The sequence below is a fragment of the Rhagoletis zephyria genome, unplaced genomic scaffold, assembly GCF_001687245.7.
Source record: "Rhagoletis zephyria isolate East Lansing unplaced genomic scaffold, Rhagoletis_zephyria_1.1 Rzeph_scaffold_00242, whole genome shotgun sequence".
In the NCBI taxonomy this organism is placed as follows: Eukaryota; Metazoa; Arthropoda; class Insecta; order Diptera; family Tephritidae; genus Rhagoletis; species Rhagoletis zephyria.
This window is the reverse complement of record NW_016157326.1, coordinates 153971-170384: the sequence shown is the minus strand read 5'-3', so window position 1 is coordinate 170384 and position 16414 is coordinate 153971. Positions and strand designations below refer to the sequence as shown.

Genomic DNA, 16414 nt, shown 5'->3' with positions numbered 1-16414 from the left:
AGTTGTATGGGAGCTATATGTTATAGTGGTCCGATTCTTCCGGTTCCGACAAATGATTAATACATTATAAAAATACACCCACCTACCAAATTTGATCCGGATATCTCGAAAACTGAGAGACTAGATTGCATACAAACAGACAGACAGACGGACAGACGGACAGATGGACAGACGGACAGACGGACATGGATAAATCAACTCAGCTCGACGTTCTGATCATTTAAGTATACATTTTAATGGGTCTATCTCTTTTTGTTCTGGTACTTACAAACATCGGACCAAAGTTATAATACCATTTCATGCTCATGAAAGGTATAAAAAAAAGTAACACAATCGGCCTTACTTTCAGCAACACTGCATCAAATTTTTTTTTTTAAATATTTTGGATTATTTACAACTACCTGTTTACGCGAACTAATATACCTTTCAAGATACTTGAATCCAAAAAATATATAGTCATAAATAACTTCTTTGAATTTACCCCACGTTTATTTTTGTACTCACCTTTTTATGGGAAGCCACAAGAAGCGCATGATTATCATCACCTGCAAGAAAAGTTAATAAAATTAATATAGACTTTCAAGAGATTATCATCTTAAAAATTAAACAGCAAAAGTAAATATTTGGTTGCAAAATCAGTCATCAGCAAAGCAATCACACTGCTCCAAGACAGCCTTCGAAAAGCAAATGCAAAGTGCGCCATCATCATCAGCAGCAACAACAACAGGAGCATGAACGCCAGCTGAAATGATGCTTTGCCGCCTCAAGAGTCAACAATGAAAATATTATTACAATTTTTATAAGATTAATCAGTTGCCCAATGACATTTACGAGATCACGACAAAAGAGCAAAGCGTGATGTTATGCAGGAAGAAAAAGAAGTATGTATGTATATGCATTTCGTATGTACATATATTTGTAAGTACGTTCATAAAAGTATGCGCATACTTTATATTCATAAATGGCGAAGGCGTGAAAGGTAGAGTAGAGGTAGTGGCGCTTTATTTCGCCTGTTAGCTGTATTTTTGTGCTGTACTGTATGTGGCCTACATTTCTCAAGTTGCAAATGAGCTGGCAAAAAGGTGCTTAATTCATTAGCACATTTATACAAGAACACGTACAGTATGTATGTACATACATACGTACACAGTCACATGAAAATTGCCAGCAATGGTGGAGTAATGAAGTATAGGCAATCGTATTGGATTTCCGAGTTCGCTGAACCATTCAAGCGTTTAATAATTTTGCACTGCCGATAGTGCAGTATAGTGGCGTTGTTGTTGCGTTGGCTTTAAATAAATTATGTATATAAAAATGTTTCAAATATGCAATGCTAATGCTTAAAGCCGTCACCTTTAAAAGTCAGTCAAAGCACTCTGGTGTGCATTGGATGAGGGCCATAAATCGTTGCCGATTTGTAGTGCGCTAGTAATTGAAATGTTCAACAAAGCAGTGTGCGCAGGTCAATTAGCGCGTAGTGACTTTTTTGAGTAAATACCACGGGAAGATTGAATTTTTTTTTTGCTTATTTGCCAAGATTTTATAAATGTGATGCTTTGACATAGTATTACGAAAGAGCTGACAGAGTGCCAAAAGCGTAGATTTTTTCGTCGTTTATGATTATTTCAAAGTGATTTTGGAGATTACAGACTAAAGTATTAGTAGTCTCATGAAGATCACGCAAATGGATGACGGGGGACGAAATTCCGGATTGAAAAAAATCTTAAGCTGGAATCATACGATTGCCGCAAATGCATCGATCTAACACATTTTTATTGTGCTGAATTGGCGCGCAATAACGAAATTGTCCCAATCAAATTCTGCCCGGTCACACGATTGCCTCATCTATATATGTATATAATCTATATACATATAAAATATGCGAAGGGATTTTTTGTCCAGGTCATCAGATCTGCAGCGTGCGTTCGATTTTCAAAAATGAGGTGCAAGTTAAAGGGCTTGGGTTGTAGAGGTGCAATACTTAGTTCTTCGAAAAGTGTTATCGCCTATTAAAAAAATTGATCGAAATTATTTAATAACCCATGCCTTTAGATCCGCACCGTTCGTTAGAGATGTCAAATTAAAGGGCTTGGTCTGTAGTGTGCAGTAAGGTTTTATTTTTTCGAAAAGGGCAATTTAACAAAATTTAAACCAAGATATCAAGGGTATTAGTCGAGATGGTTTTGAAACGGCTTTATTTATAATTTAAATATACGAGGGTTGCCACTTTTTAAAAAAAAAATTTCAATTTGAATTAAGGTAATTGAAATACGTATCTATCACCCAATGGGTGCCAGACGAAATAGGTTAAAGGAGGTAGTAGTTAAAAATATTTGGTAGAGGGTTGCCAAATGTTTTAAAGATCTAATTTAGTTAACTTATACACAAGTTATATGAAATAATAAAATATGGGTGTCAAACAAACGAGTGTTAAGAAATCTTTAGTTTGACCATATAGGAATTTTTGAGGTGGTTGAAGAGGGTTGCCATCAGTTGAAAATGTTACATTCAAATTATTTAATAAGATCATTCATTTGTTAAAAATTGGGTATTAAGCGAAATAGGTTTGAAAAGGATTTATCTCCGAACTGTTTTTAGGAGAGTTGCCACACGTATCACAATGCCAGACAGAAGAGATTTAAAAAGAGGGTTGCTACCTTTATGAAAAGTCGATTTTATTTAACTTATGGACAATTTAAATTAAATGTTAAAATATGAATGCCAAACGTATGAGTTTTAAGAAAACTTTAGTTTGAAAAGTAATATTTAACAGAATTTTTTTTGTGTAGGTCATCAGATTTTCACCGTTACTTCGAATTTCAAAAAATAAATGTCAAATTAAAACCCTGGGCCGGTAGATGTATTATAAGATTTCCTCTCTTGAAGCTAGACTTTTCTTGAAAACTGCTCAAGATTGTTCCGTCTTGCTAAATCCATAAGCCCTACAGTTTCCTGCAATATCGCTACGACCTGGACTGCATATGAGTTTGAGTGCAAAGTATTCTGTTGCGGGCGAGAGGAATGTCAGGAACTCCCCGACATTTTTCAAGATCACTAGCTAACGATATATATTTTCAAATCCTGGACTGGTATTACATTCGTAAGCATCCAATCCGCTGCTTCTTTTGTGGCGGCTTCCCCCGTTTGGATAGTATGACAGTGATTTGGGAGCTTAAATTTGAATGTGATGGAGAGTTGCTCGCAAAAGACCACTACATACATGCTTCTACATTACTTCGATACATCCGCGCATAAGTTCACTGCACTCTGAATTCCAAGATTGCACTACGCACAATATCTCTTTGAAGGAATATTAGTGATGAAAAAACAGTCGCACCCAGCATCTGTGTGTCATGGCCGGTTAAGGATGTGATGAAATTATAGCTTTTTAAAATTCCGCAGTGCCCACAACCCTAAGTAATTACACATAGCATATGCACCTATGTATAAATATTGACAATAACTCCTCAAAGTGTCAAAAATTATGAAAATGATGATCAACTTCAAAAGTTATTAGACACAAATGTTTAATTGACAACTCCAATGCTGTTGACTTCTGTTTTATGCTTTCATATGTTTATAATTTGCCATAATAAAGTGGCCGTTAAAATTCAAATTACTTAGCGCTAAGCAAGTGGATGACATCAGCTTGCGGTCAATTGATATGCCAAATTGCCTAAACATTTACCCCAAAAACATATAAATCATAAGCGCTACAGAAAAAAAAATGCCATAATACTTCGGCATGGCAAATTAAGCCACCCAATTTATGGGCTTTTGGCACAGCCAGCCGCTCTAACATCATCAAATTATTATTAAAGTAGCGGTCATCAGCCATAAATATGTATGCATATTAGGGTGGGTAAATTTTTGTGGGAGATATTTTCAACTATACGCGTTACTTGTAATTCTATGCAAATTTGCCGAAGAAACCATGGATCTAAAATGAATCTGAAGTTTACCAAATTGCGAAATTAGGTTTCTTAGCATTTTGCTGTAGTGTCGTAAAGAAGTGCTTAAAGTTTTTATGAAACATGCTATAAGGGGTTGGGAATCCTTTTTATATTTTTCTTTAAACTTCCACGAGAGGGCGCAACAGTGAAAATTTTCACACTTTTTTTTCGAAACCTATTTTGGCAATTCGGCACACTCCAAATTGATTTTAGAATTACACGTAGAATCCCCCTATGCTATACGCGCAAAGTCAAAAAAGTTGGCCCGCCCTAATGTACATAAATATGTTAAATTATTAGCTACTGTGTACAGCAACGTACGACATCGATATAAAATGACCGTTAACTGTCAATTAAATAAATATTTTAGCAATTAAATTTCAGTGCGTGTGCCACAAGATATGCGAATTCTTAAGAATACCAAAAAACATCGAAAGATATGTACCTACATACATACATATGTTTGTGAGTTGCTATGTGTACATGCTCGTTTATGTATAAATAAAAGACACAAAAACATTTAATTGAATTAGAAAATCAACACATGTTTCTATGTCAGCGCTGGGGAATCTCAAACTTTGAATTAACAGCTGCGTGGCGGAGCTTGAGCGACTTCGAGGCCAACAGCTACGAGTACTTATTGTATAGCCGTCCAGTTGAGTTCATTCATAAAATTGCAGTAGCGCAGGCAGCTATTGGCCACACGAACGAACTTTCTCAGCTTGTTGCACTGGTCTCTGGAGCTAAGCTTTCAGGGTTTTTGTAATTTGTTTTTGTTTGCATTTCAGCATATTGAATTACAAAAGCACATGTAGTGTTTTCTATAGAATTTTTTTTTTATAAAAGAAACAAAAAAAAGGTAATAATTCACAAATGCAAATGACATCATATAAATACCACAATTGTTCGGTTCTTTTGTCTGCGCCTAAGTTTGTGCAGCTACATTATTCACTTTGTAGATTAATTAAGTTTTATGTGCGTAAATTTTGCATACGAAAACAATGGGGGGGGGAAAAAGCGAATGTTCGACATTGAAAATTGCACATGGCCGGTTACTCCACTTCGCTAGAAAGGTTTGCGTTAATTTGAATGAAAACATGTATACAATGTATACTATACATACATACATACATACTTGCGTATGAACATACCGGAGTAAGTAATGCAAGAAAAACGTAAACTGTCATTTAACTAAATTTTAGTTGAACAATTGGTTGGTCCAGTTCGAACATAATTAAGTAGAAATTTTTAACAATTTAGCAGTACAGAATACAATGTCAAAGAATTTTACTAAATTTCACATATGTACACATATGTATGTAGTTGCATGTGTAACTGCGTAACAACAATTAAATTTTACCACATTTAACATAAAAGGAGGGCGTTTCAATTTTTCCACCTGAACCGCGCCAGCTTTAAGATTAAATTTTGCAGAAATATTACCTACCTACATACATATTTTAATAACTAACTTAGGCAATAGTGTTGTTGCTTGATTATGGACTTAGACCTTTAAGTTCTTCTTGCATAGTTAATTTGTAAGTTGAATTGTGTTAGAAGGTCTCTACAGATTAAATGCAGACATTAAGAAATGAGCACAAGCAACTTTGAAGCTTATTTACATACACATATTACCACATATGAATAATAAAGAAAATATTACAAAATAAAAAACGGATCTTCTTAACCGTGAGATAAAGTGTAAAAACACTGTGAGAAAGGCAAGTTAAGTTTGAGTGAATAAATTCAATTTAAAGTACATACTTTAAAAATAGGTTTTATATTTTAATATCAAGTAACAGGTTGGACGAGCTTTGCCCGGAGTGCATATACTTTTTAAAGGTTTCAAGGTTTGGATATAAAAACTGGTCATTTGGATAGCTTTAAAAAATATTTTTGAAATAAAAATTTGGATTTTGATATCTTTTAAGTAAATTTCTTACTACAAAATTTAGGTGGCAACCCTATTCCGAAATACGCTGGACACAGAGGGATTGAGTGAAACAAGAACGCAGACCATCTAGCTAGAACGGTGACGGCCACCTCGTCTCCTATAAGGTCTGAGCCCGTCCTTGTGATCGGACTTAGCACAATCAAGGAAATCTCAGGAAGTAAAGGAACAAACTCCTAGAACAATGCTACTTGATTTACGCCAGTATAAATGCTTACAAAGAGAGGCTGCGAATCATAACAGGTATTATGATGGGTAACTGCAGACCTCTGTCGCTTCTGTGAGTCGATCGAAGAGATGTGAGTCTTAAATTCATACAATCGAGTTCTCTTAAAATTTATGAGATTTCTAGGGTTAGATAAGGTACTGTGAGTGGTTGAGGGCGCAATATACCCCTTGTTTACAGCGCATACCTCTAGATAATATCTATCAATGGGCAGTACAAAAGATATGTACTAAGATATTAATAAACCCCAGCTTTTTTTACCAAAAATTTGTTTTGTTGAGAACAGATTTAGTGTAAAAACCGAGAACACAGATCTATTTATCATTACCATAAAATATTAAATTTCTGACTGGATTCAACCCAAGCTTGCGGGGTTAACCTGCTACTGCAACAAATATGAAATACCTTGCTATTATAATGGATAGCAAATAGTTGTATAAGGTCAATGTAGAAGAGCGAGCAAAGGAGATCTTCAAGGGCATAAAAAAGCTATTGGGCTGCACACGGGGAAATGTCGGGAAATCGTCGGAAAGCTCGACATGCTTTGTTTTTGACGGATCAATCTTGGAGTAGATGCCGATCACTTTTAAAGCGATTAAATGACGGCACGAATGGTACACATGCTAGCAACCCGAGAAGGAGTAGAAGTGGACACGGTGCTGCGGAAATCAAATACAACTACTAAAATAGGTAGCTAAAATAGCTTTCAAAATAGCACTTAAGACCCTAGCAGATTTGCTGACAGCAACCATTCCGGGGTGTCGCGAAAGAATTTTTTCCGTCCCGCGCTCAATTTTTTAAAGACCATCCTGATACCGCCCATACCGGCCATTTTAAAATAAGTACCGTGGGCGCTGCGCGTCCGGTATCCCGCGCCCATCTCTGTACATACAATGGCGCCCCACAGTGTGGAAATTGAACCTTTTTCGTGACAGATTCTAATATCTCGAGAATGAGAACCGCTAGCCAAAAAGATTCAATAAAAAGCAATAAAGGCTTTTGAGATGCAGAATTCAGTAAAAATAGTTTGGTTGGATAAAAAAAATTTCTTTTACCTTTGAAATTGCCTTCAAACGGAGGAGGTTTTAAATTTTTTTTATTTTTTTGACCTGAAAATAGTATGCAGTGAACTTTTTAAAATGGTTTAAGCACACATTTTTGCTGCTCTTGCATCAAGGAATCCATTTCCATGGTTGCAGCAACCAAAAAACGCATTTTAATTTTTTTTTTTTTTAATTCATTACATGCTGTTTTTAGGTGAAAAAAGACAAGGTAAGTTTTTATTCAATGTGACCTTCAAAATGACCTCTGAAAGTTAAATTTTTGATTTTTTGGCCTAAATATGGATGTAATGAACTTTTAGACTTCTTTTTGGTTGTTTGTGTTTCCGAAAAGAGATGACGGAAAATCGTTCCGCAATACAACGAACTTGTAAAAGAGTATTTCGGTTCCTGCGACCATGGTAATAGATTCCTTTATGCAAGAAGAGAAAAATATGTGTTTAAAACTTTCTAAAAAGTTCAGGTCAAAAAAGGAAATAAAATAAAAAGTCCTTAACTTTGAAAGGTCACGAACATTTTTTTATCCAACGAAACTAATTTTCCTGAATTCTCCATCTTAAACGCCATTAAACGCTATTGAATTTTTTTCGCTAGCTATTCTCGTTTTCGAGATATTAGAATTCGTCACGAAAAAAATTCAACTATGCGCACATACTGGCGTTCTTAATGGTACTAATGGTATCTCGCGTTTCAATTCAAGAGGGAGATCGCTTGGATTAAGAGCTCTGTGGTTTTGTTGGATAGGATATCCTCTATTACATTAGAAGAAGGTTTTACCAAAAAATTTTGAAGCAATTGCGCCAACATTACTTTTACTTACTATTAAGCATTTTAGTAGTTACTTAATTCATAATCTTTTCAATTGTGTGTACACATGTGTTTATTGCAATATAAAATTTCGTTTGATACTAAAAATCTGTAAGAATAAAATTTTCTGTAGACAAATAAATAAATATATAAATAGGTATTTTAAATTAAAAACAACTTAGTAAATACCGCAAATCGGGTTGTTTTATACCATTTCAAAGTCGACCTTCCTATTATACATATTTTGTTGTTTTCTATAACTCAATACCTGTACTGTGCACTTTTATTCCCTTCACTTCCAGGTCTATATTGTAAACGATAAACATTTTGGAGGTACTGCATCCTTTTTAGTATTTCGGTTTAAAATCAGAACAAGCGCTTAGCCAGTTTTTACAAATAATGAAATAGTAACGTTTCCAAAGATGGCCCTCAGAAATTTTCTACACCCACCTTATCCACACTTTCTTTCATCCGTCCATGCATGCCACAAATTAAGAAATTTGTTAATTGTACTCTTTTTTGTTATTTCCCCTTAATTGTAGGGCTATAAATAAAGAAAGTAGATGAATTACTTCAAATGCGTGAGAAACTCGTTCATTTGTTTCTTGAGAGTCATAAAATTTTTGAAGCCAAAGCATTTAAGTCTACATTTGCATTTAAAAAAAAAAAAAACAAGTAAATATGAAATTGAGTTTAGCTAATCTGCCATTTCCACTACGCTAATGGCTGACGTCTGACCCGGAAACTACTTTCAACGCAAATTAGACAAAAAATTAATAAATGTATAAGTGAGCAAGGTAAATTATATTATAAAAGATTAATTTTTGCAATTTTTCAACATGCATGTATACGTTTTTTTTTTTAATAATTTAAACGAATTAATTTAACAACTTAGCAGACATAATTAATTTTGTTAATTGCTTGCTGTTCGTATTTTGTGGCATGAATGATTGGTGGCAATTAAAAGCTATTAAACGTCAAAGTCAATATGCAGTGTTGTGCCCCGCCTTGTTAACATTTTTACAGTAGCGAGTAAAGTTTTACTTAGTGGCTAAGGAGTACGGCGATAAAAGCAGGACAAGAAATAAAAATGGTAGAATGCGGGGAAGTTGGAAATTTTTTTTTAACCTGTGGACGTTTAAGCGCCAGTCTGTGAACGGCAGGTGCGCGAAAGAAATATCGAAGCAGCTGCTTGTGCAAACGTGCACGACCGTGTGTATGTTGGTGGCCACCTACGATTATGAAAATAAATATAAGCATACTTTAAAGAGTTAAATAGTATCCACCTTAAGTGCAGCGAAGCAGTAAGCAGTGGTCAGGTGGCGCACAATAGAGCCATTGGGTGAGGTGAACCTCATCTGCGCCTGCTGTTCGCTTCCACTCATTGAATTTGGAAAATACGCCGACAGTGCCTGATGCATTTTCCGCTGCTATGATTTTCCACCTGTTGTCTCGCCGTTGGCGAAGCGAAGCCGCTTTGCAGAGTTTTTCCAGTGAATTCGATGATTATCAACATTCGAGTGGTCTTCTTTTTGCCAATTCTTATACATATGCATTGTTTGGCTTGCTTTGGCCTCAGAGAGCCCACCAGCAGCAGCGGCAGCAGCGGCAGCAGCGACAGCAGCAATACGGCGTCCAACAATAATAATGGCAAATTAAAAACTGCATTGGGCGGGTTATTATTATACGGGGTTTATAGATAGATATAGTTTATGGCGTGCAATAGTGTGCGCGTGCCTAACGGCACATAAAGCGCCAAATTGATAGACTGTCGGGCGGGGTCTGCCAGCAGTCAGTTAGCATTATTGGCAAACAACTGGACAACAGCTGGCTAAGCAGTCAATCGACAACTCAACTCAACTCAACTCAACTATCGGCAGCGGTCAGACATCGTTGGAGTGTTTGGAGTCGAGCGATTGACTAGTGCCAAGCAACAACAATGCACCTAACCGCCAGTACATACCAACAATGCCAATTACCAATCAAAGGCTAACAAGTAGACGATTAATACTAACAACAACAACAACAATAGTAATAATACCATAGTTCGATCGCCATTAAACGCCACAGCAACAGTTGCTTCAAATAATTGTAAACGCCGTTAAAATTGTGGTTGTTGTTGTTTTAGTGGCTTTGGCGTTTGCGCAAACCAGTTATCAAGCATTTAGCCGGTAGTCAATCAGCTGCTTTTATACGCACGCTTTATCGTTTTTCTTAATTTTTTGCAATATTTTTAAGGCTTTTGTTTGTTTCTTTGCTTTAATTTACTTGCTAATATTGTTGCTGTTTGTTTTTGAATTAATTCTGCACTCGTTAACTTTATTATTTACGTGCGCCAATGTACGAAGTGGTTGGAAAATGCCAAGTAAATATTCAGTGCTTGAATACGCATGCGGGACGGTTTAATTCACGTCGGTCATTCAATGCGGCGGTCATACACACATGTATACATATCTACATACTAGGGATGTTGCGAATGTGGAATTTTAGACATCCGCGGATGCGAATGCGGATGCGGATGTTTAAAAGCCAACATCCGCGGATGCGAATGCGAATGCGGATGTCAAATATTTTTAAGAAATAAATTTGGTGAGTACATTAGGGTATTTAGGTAAATAAGAAATGGAAAAGTTATTAATATTTAATAATGTTTTTTTTTTATTTAGTAGAAGGAGTAATTTTGCTGCCTTTTTGGGTTACAGCCGGTTTCCTAACGGGTCGTAAATCAAACCTGCGCCACTAAATAACTGAGGCGACAGACTTGAAAAACTTGAAAGTTGACAAAATTGTAAATTCTTTTCGATTGACGCTGCACCAGTTGAGAGGACTTTCAGTTATATTTCTTTTTTTATTGCGGTGCAACAATTCCTTTTTGGGAATTGCATCGAGGCTGCAAAGGTCGGATGTATCCTCCTGACTTTCATCTTCACAATCTAGCATCACCTAGCAAGATCGCTGTTTAAACGCCGTTATGTTCCAATTTGGAGCACCAATTCGTTTGGTTGTTTCAGAATTTGGAGAACGTTTTTCGATTTTAGTTTTTGTAATTCATTTTTAATCCTTTCTTCTGTGACTGGTTTGAAAAATGTGCGCTTATAGCGAGGTTGTGAATATGTGGATATGCTATTTGCTACTACTATTTCCTAGGAATGAAAATTTCGAAAAAAATCTGTTTTGAAAGTCGTGGCTGCCAGCAGAATTAGTTTAAAATCTTGTTTAAAATCGTGTTTTTGAATTATGGAATCACGGACGATAAAGGTCTAAGATTTGCTTAGTTCCCGAGTGACTTCTTGGAAAGGTTCGCCTATAATGAATACCTTGTAATTAGTNGCCAAATATACGTTTTATCAGTGCACTTGCACAATATTCGCATACGCAAAAGCTCCGCATTGATTATTGCGAATGCGAAAGCGAATGCGAATGTTCAAATTTATGCGGAACTTCCGCGGTTGCGAATGCGAATGCGAATATTCGCAACAACCCTGCTACATACACACATCCTTACGTATATATGTACATTTCCATACACAATTGACGTTAATAAATATTGATATTTAATTAAAGCCAAATTACGAGAAAGTAGTTAAAGCCGAGCTGAGCAACAGTTGAAAGGAGTCAGCCGCAGGCTACATTTAAGCTGAGTATTGAACCTGTTTGGGCTTGGTTTAATGTGAAGGCGCGGAACTGTTATGCTTTATATTATTCTTTTTTTTTAACACACACACACATCAGCTGTGCTATTGTGTATTTTGGCTTATGAAATGCGGGAAATGTGAAAAATGAAATGCGAAATGTGGAGTAAAATGTGCGGCTTAATGAGTGAGTGAAATATTCATTGGAATTCGATATGCAGGCGAAAATCTGTGTGCGGTATTGAGTGTAAATTAAACTAGCAATTTCCGGCATTTAAGGAAGCGATTTACATTTGTGAACACACCATTAAATGAAACCGGGGTGTTGTAAAATGAACCTTAATGAAAGCAAATGTAGTGGCGACGTTAGGTTAGGTTGGGTTAAGCTGGTTAAATTGAGCATTTAGGAGCGGTTAGGCAGCCAAAGTCCTTCAATTGAATTCCCCGCGAGGTCATAGTGCAGAGGTGTTTGCGGTGGGATTTGTCGTCAAATAAGTGAAATGTTTTCATTGTCTAATGGGATAGAAAAGCGGTATGTCGATTGATTTCGATTAGGATTGGCCTTTATTCGTGCACATGCGTTGCTAAATGGGTTATTTGTCTGTTTTTGGCCCACAGTATTGTCGGCAAAAGTGTGGATTAAAGAGATACCATAACGCCTTGCGAATTAATGACACGGCAGCTTTCATCTTATTTTTCATTCCCGTTTTTAAGACATTCTGTGAAATAATAAGAAATCACAATTTCCACAGTTTTAGGGTATTAAATTTAATCAAGAATGACTAAAAGATTGTCATAATATCAGACCCACAAAATACCAGGGGCCTATTTCATAAAAGTGACTGGTGCGAAAATTGTCGATTTTTCTACAAAATTTCACTGTCTGAATTGTCGGCGACTTTTTTCTGTTTCATATACGCTTGTAGGCAACTGCGAAAATTTTTGGAAATGACAATTACCCACCAAACTGTCGAATTGTCACTGACAACATGGAAAATGCATGTCATTACAAAATTATCACTGTCGCTTTAAGAAATAGGCCCCAGGTAAGGAAAAACTATAGGCAATTAGGAAGCTGCAAGCTTATCCTGTTTATCTACCCAGTCGAACCGTGCAGAATGTGGCTCCGAAAAGAACGCATTTTTATGTTCTAATTTATTCATGAGAAATTTAAAGTAAATCTAATTTCTGTATTCAAAGTTAGTAAACACTTGCGTGAAAAGGTAACCGCATCCTTTTTCACCATAATAATAATAATAATAGATTGGCGCTTACACATATGTTAGTGTTTGGCCGAGCTTCTCCTCCGGTTTGTGGCGTGCGCCTTGATGTTGTCACACAAAGCGGAGGGACTACAGTTTTACGCCGACTCCGAACGGCGATTGTATTTTTATGAGAAGCTGTTTTTCATGGCAGAAATACACTCGAAGGTTTGCCATTGCCTGCCGAGGGACGACCGCTGTTAAGAAAAAACCTTTTTTCTATATTTTTTGCGATGTTGCTTTGACCAGGGTTTGAACCCAGGTGCTGCGGAGTGGAAGCGCGCACTGCTTACCACTACACCACAGCGGCCGACATCACCATAAGGGAAGGCTAAAAATCTGGGCGTCGTGAAAACTTCACTGCTAAAATCAGCATTTTGTAATACTTTGACTTCGGAAAATATGTCCCACCAAGAAGCTCTCCAAACCAACAACGACCACCTCATGCAAAAGTGCTTTCTTAAAAAACCGTTATTGCTGTGTTTCACGCCTGTATAAAAGCGAATTAAAGACTTCTACTTTTACATGGAAAAATAATTGGGTACCTCATCTTCACCATATATTAATATATGTATATACTAGTCCAGTCAATCTAGCCAGTTTGCCGAAAAAAATACTCAGGTGCTCAGATATTTCCCCTGATTAACATATGCATTATTTAAAAACAGTTAAAAATTCACCTCTTAATAATAGCCTTTTTGGTTGGTTTTTTCTTCAGTGAAGAAATTACCAATTGCCGTGGGAGTGGCTATCGAGTAAACTTGCATTAAGCAGGGATCATACGATTTGAACAGATTTGTACATTTTGACAGTTAGATAACACCACTCTGTCTGCCAAAATGTACAAATCGTGTGATTCCTGCTTTAAGTCAATGGATAGACAAAGCTACGAGGACAGTGAAAACCTGTTTTTGCCTTCTTGGTAGGCGTCGTTTCGCAAAAAAAAAAATACATACGTGCTCAGCGTTTGAATAGTTTTTTACGTGTAGCTTTAGTTGTGTGTGGAAATGGGAAAGAATTTTAGGAAGCTCGTTTACTAGGTTTCAGACTGTTCCAAGAAATACATGGAACGTCATTTCGATATTATTTGAGTGCTACCAGAGTTTACCGCTAATTAGTAATTTCTGTACATTCAAATTAAAACGTCCTTGCTAAACGGTGAATAAGCCTCTTTAAATAAACACGCGACTTTTGAAAACAGATTGATAATTGGGATTAAAAATTTACAACAATCGTTTATTAATAAATTATGACAACAAATAACAACAACCATCAGCACATAATGTCCCCCAAGTGACGCATTCAGCTGTTCAGCTTTTGTTCTCCGCATTTTCAATTAATACAGACATACATATGTAAATATGTATATAAATATGCACACGCATGCAATGATGTAACAGATATTTAAATATTTGTATGAGCATGCTATATTATCTTTCATAATTTTGTATGTGATTACTCGCATAAAGCTTATTTTTTTCATTACGGAATTTTGCGTGCGGCAACCGGCGTTACATTGCATTGCTCCGTTGTCTCGCCAAGTGGCAGATTAGAGCGTGACCAAACTCTTTTGTGAATGCTTCGAATTGCATGCGTGTATATTAGGCAGGGTCGATTTTGTATGGGGGAAAATAAAAGGCATTTGATGGTATTGTAATAGTAATATTATGTTGTCTAGGCCAATTGTTATTGGTCACGAAAGATTCATTTAAAACTTATATTTAGCCCGCGTAATTGATTCAAGATGTATGAATTTTGAAAATGAAACTTTGGCTGGTAATATCTATGGAGTGCGTTATTAAATTTAGTATCTCACGTTCATATATCATTTTTCAATAAGACTACAAGTTTTTTAACTATTAAGATAAAACTTACAAAAACGATAATTTTTCCTTATCAATTTTCAATTCTTCATTAAATACTTCAGCAACCAAGTGAAAAATGTAAAAATATGAGACGAGATTTATTTCAAACGTTTTTATGTTTTCGGATGTTTATATAATATTAAAAGGACCATGGACTTGGTCACGCCGATTTGGTCAGTTTTCGAAATCGTGATGAATGAAGTCAAACATGTATTTTCCAAGATCAGGAATGGTTTGATAGGTTAAAAGTAGTTTCAAGCACATAAGTACTCACATTAACAAAAAACAATTAGGATGAGCAACGCCTATTTTAAGTCCATTTATGCAGTCTTGAAGATTGGAGCACATTTTTCGCGGTTTCTTAATTTATATACAAGTAGGGGACGTGCAATAAGTGTTTAGATACATTTAAATACTTTTTTTAATTCCATCACGTGAAAAAGTGACTGTAGGTAAATGCAATAGTCTTTAACATATCCTGGGAAATCCTTTTCAGGACTCTCCAATTGGGCGATATTGCTTAGCATTCAGCTTGAACGAAAAAAGTTACTCCCTGGCACACGTTTCTGTAATCTGGTTATTTTATTTAAAAGTTATTTATACAATTGAAGAGAAACTAGAGACCCACATAAGTTTTTCGGTATAACCTTGGCAAATATTATTCGATCGGTACGCAATAATTACCAAATTGAAGGCGAGATGTACTCTTATTGACTTATGATAATAATATGAAGAAAATCGTTCAGATTATAAAAAATTACTTAAAAATAAAGAAAATGTCGAACAAAAATTTCTTTTTACTTCCTATATTTGCAATTTTTGTATTGTATGCATTAAAATAAGCAAACTAATTAGTGTTTCTAGAAGTTGTGCCTGTTCGGTGTTTCCATACTCATTTACATAAACAAAATTTTTCCACGGTGATAGAAAATAAAGGCTTTTTTTCATAGCTCCCTAAATTGTTCCTAAATTTGCGAAAATTCGCAAACTATAGGCAATATTAAAAACAAAATTAGAATATTTGGAACCAGCGACCTAAATGCACCCAAGAAATATTAATGCTGTTCTTTACATATTTAGACTATAGGCCAGTGCAATTATCAAGAAAACAATTAAAATTTTATTGAAAAAAGAGATTAACGATACATTTAATTAACGAATTTTGCAGGCTTGTTGTTGACTTCATGTTACAATATATTTTCACAATTACCAAGGGATATGAGAAAAATTTTATTTTCGACCCGCCCTAGTGTATATGTACTCTCCCATACACGTAAGCACATTTAATATTTAGTAGCTATTTATAAAATGAGATTAGAATTAAAATTTTAAAAACAAATTTAATTAATTGCGTAAACAGAGAGGCTCAAGGGGGCTGTAGACGGGAAGATTGTGGTGTAATTACAAAGCACTTATTACAACAGCTTACCTTGACCACATTTTCAAAGTGAACTTGTAACTAATATTTTAATCTGTTACTGTGTTTATTTGCTGTTTTGTGTCGTTTGTTTCGGAGTAGGAAGATTTGAAATTAATTGACAAAAAGTGCGGAGAGTTTAGTTATAATACCTGCAAGTACCCACGTGCTTTAAAAAAGTTAAAAATAGATGTAGGTAAGTGTATACATATATGTATGTATGTCTGTAAGTACATATGC

At 35.7% G+C, this 16414-nt stretch overlaps 1 protein-coding gene across 2 annotated transcripts in view; it reads right to left on the bottom strand.

Moving 5' to 3' along the window:
• The window catches only part of spir (spire type actin nucleation factor), a 223702-nt gene that overhangs the window by 163641 nt on the left and 43647 nt on the right, over positions 1 to 16414 (bottom strand). For both annotated transcript variants that reach the window (XM_017609646.1, XM_017609647.1), the window contains exon 3: positions 505 to 545. In XM_017609646.1, coding sequence (XP_017465135.1) covers positions 505 to 545 — 41 coding nt within the window. The remainder of the gene's footprint in view (positions 1 to 504; positions 546 to 16414) is intronic.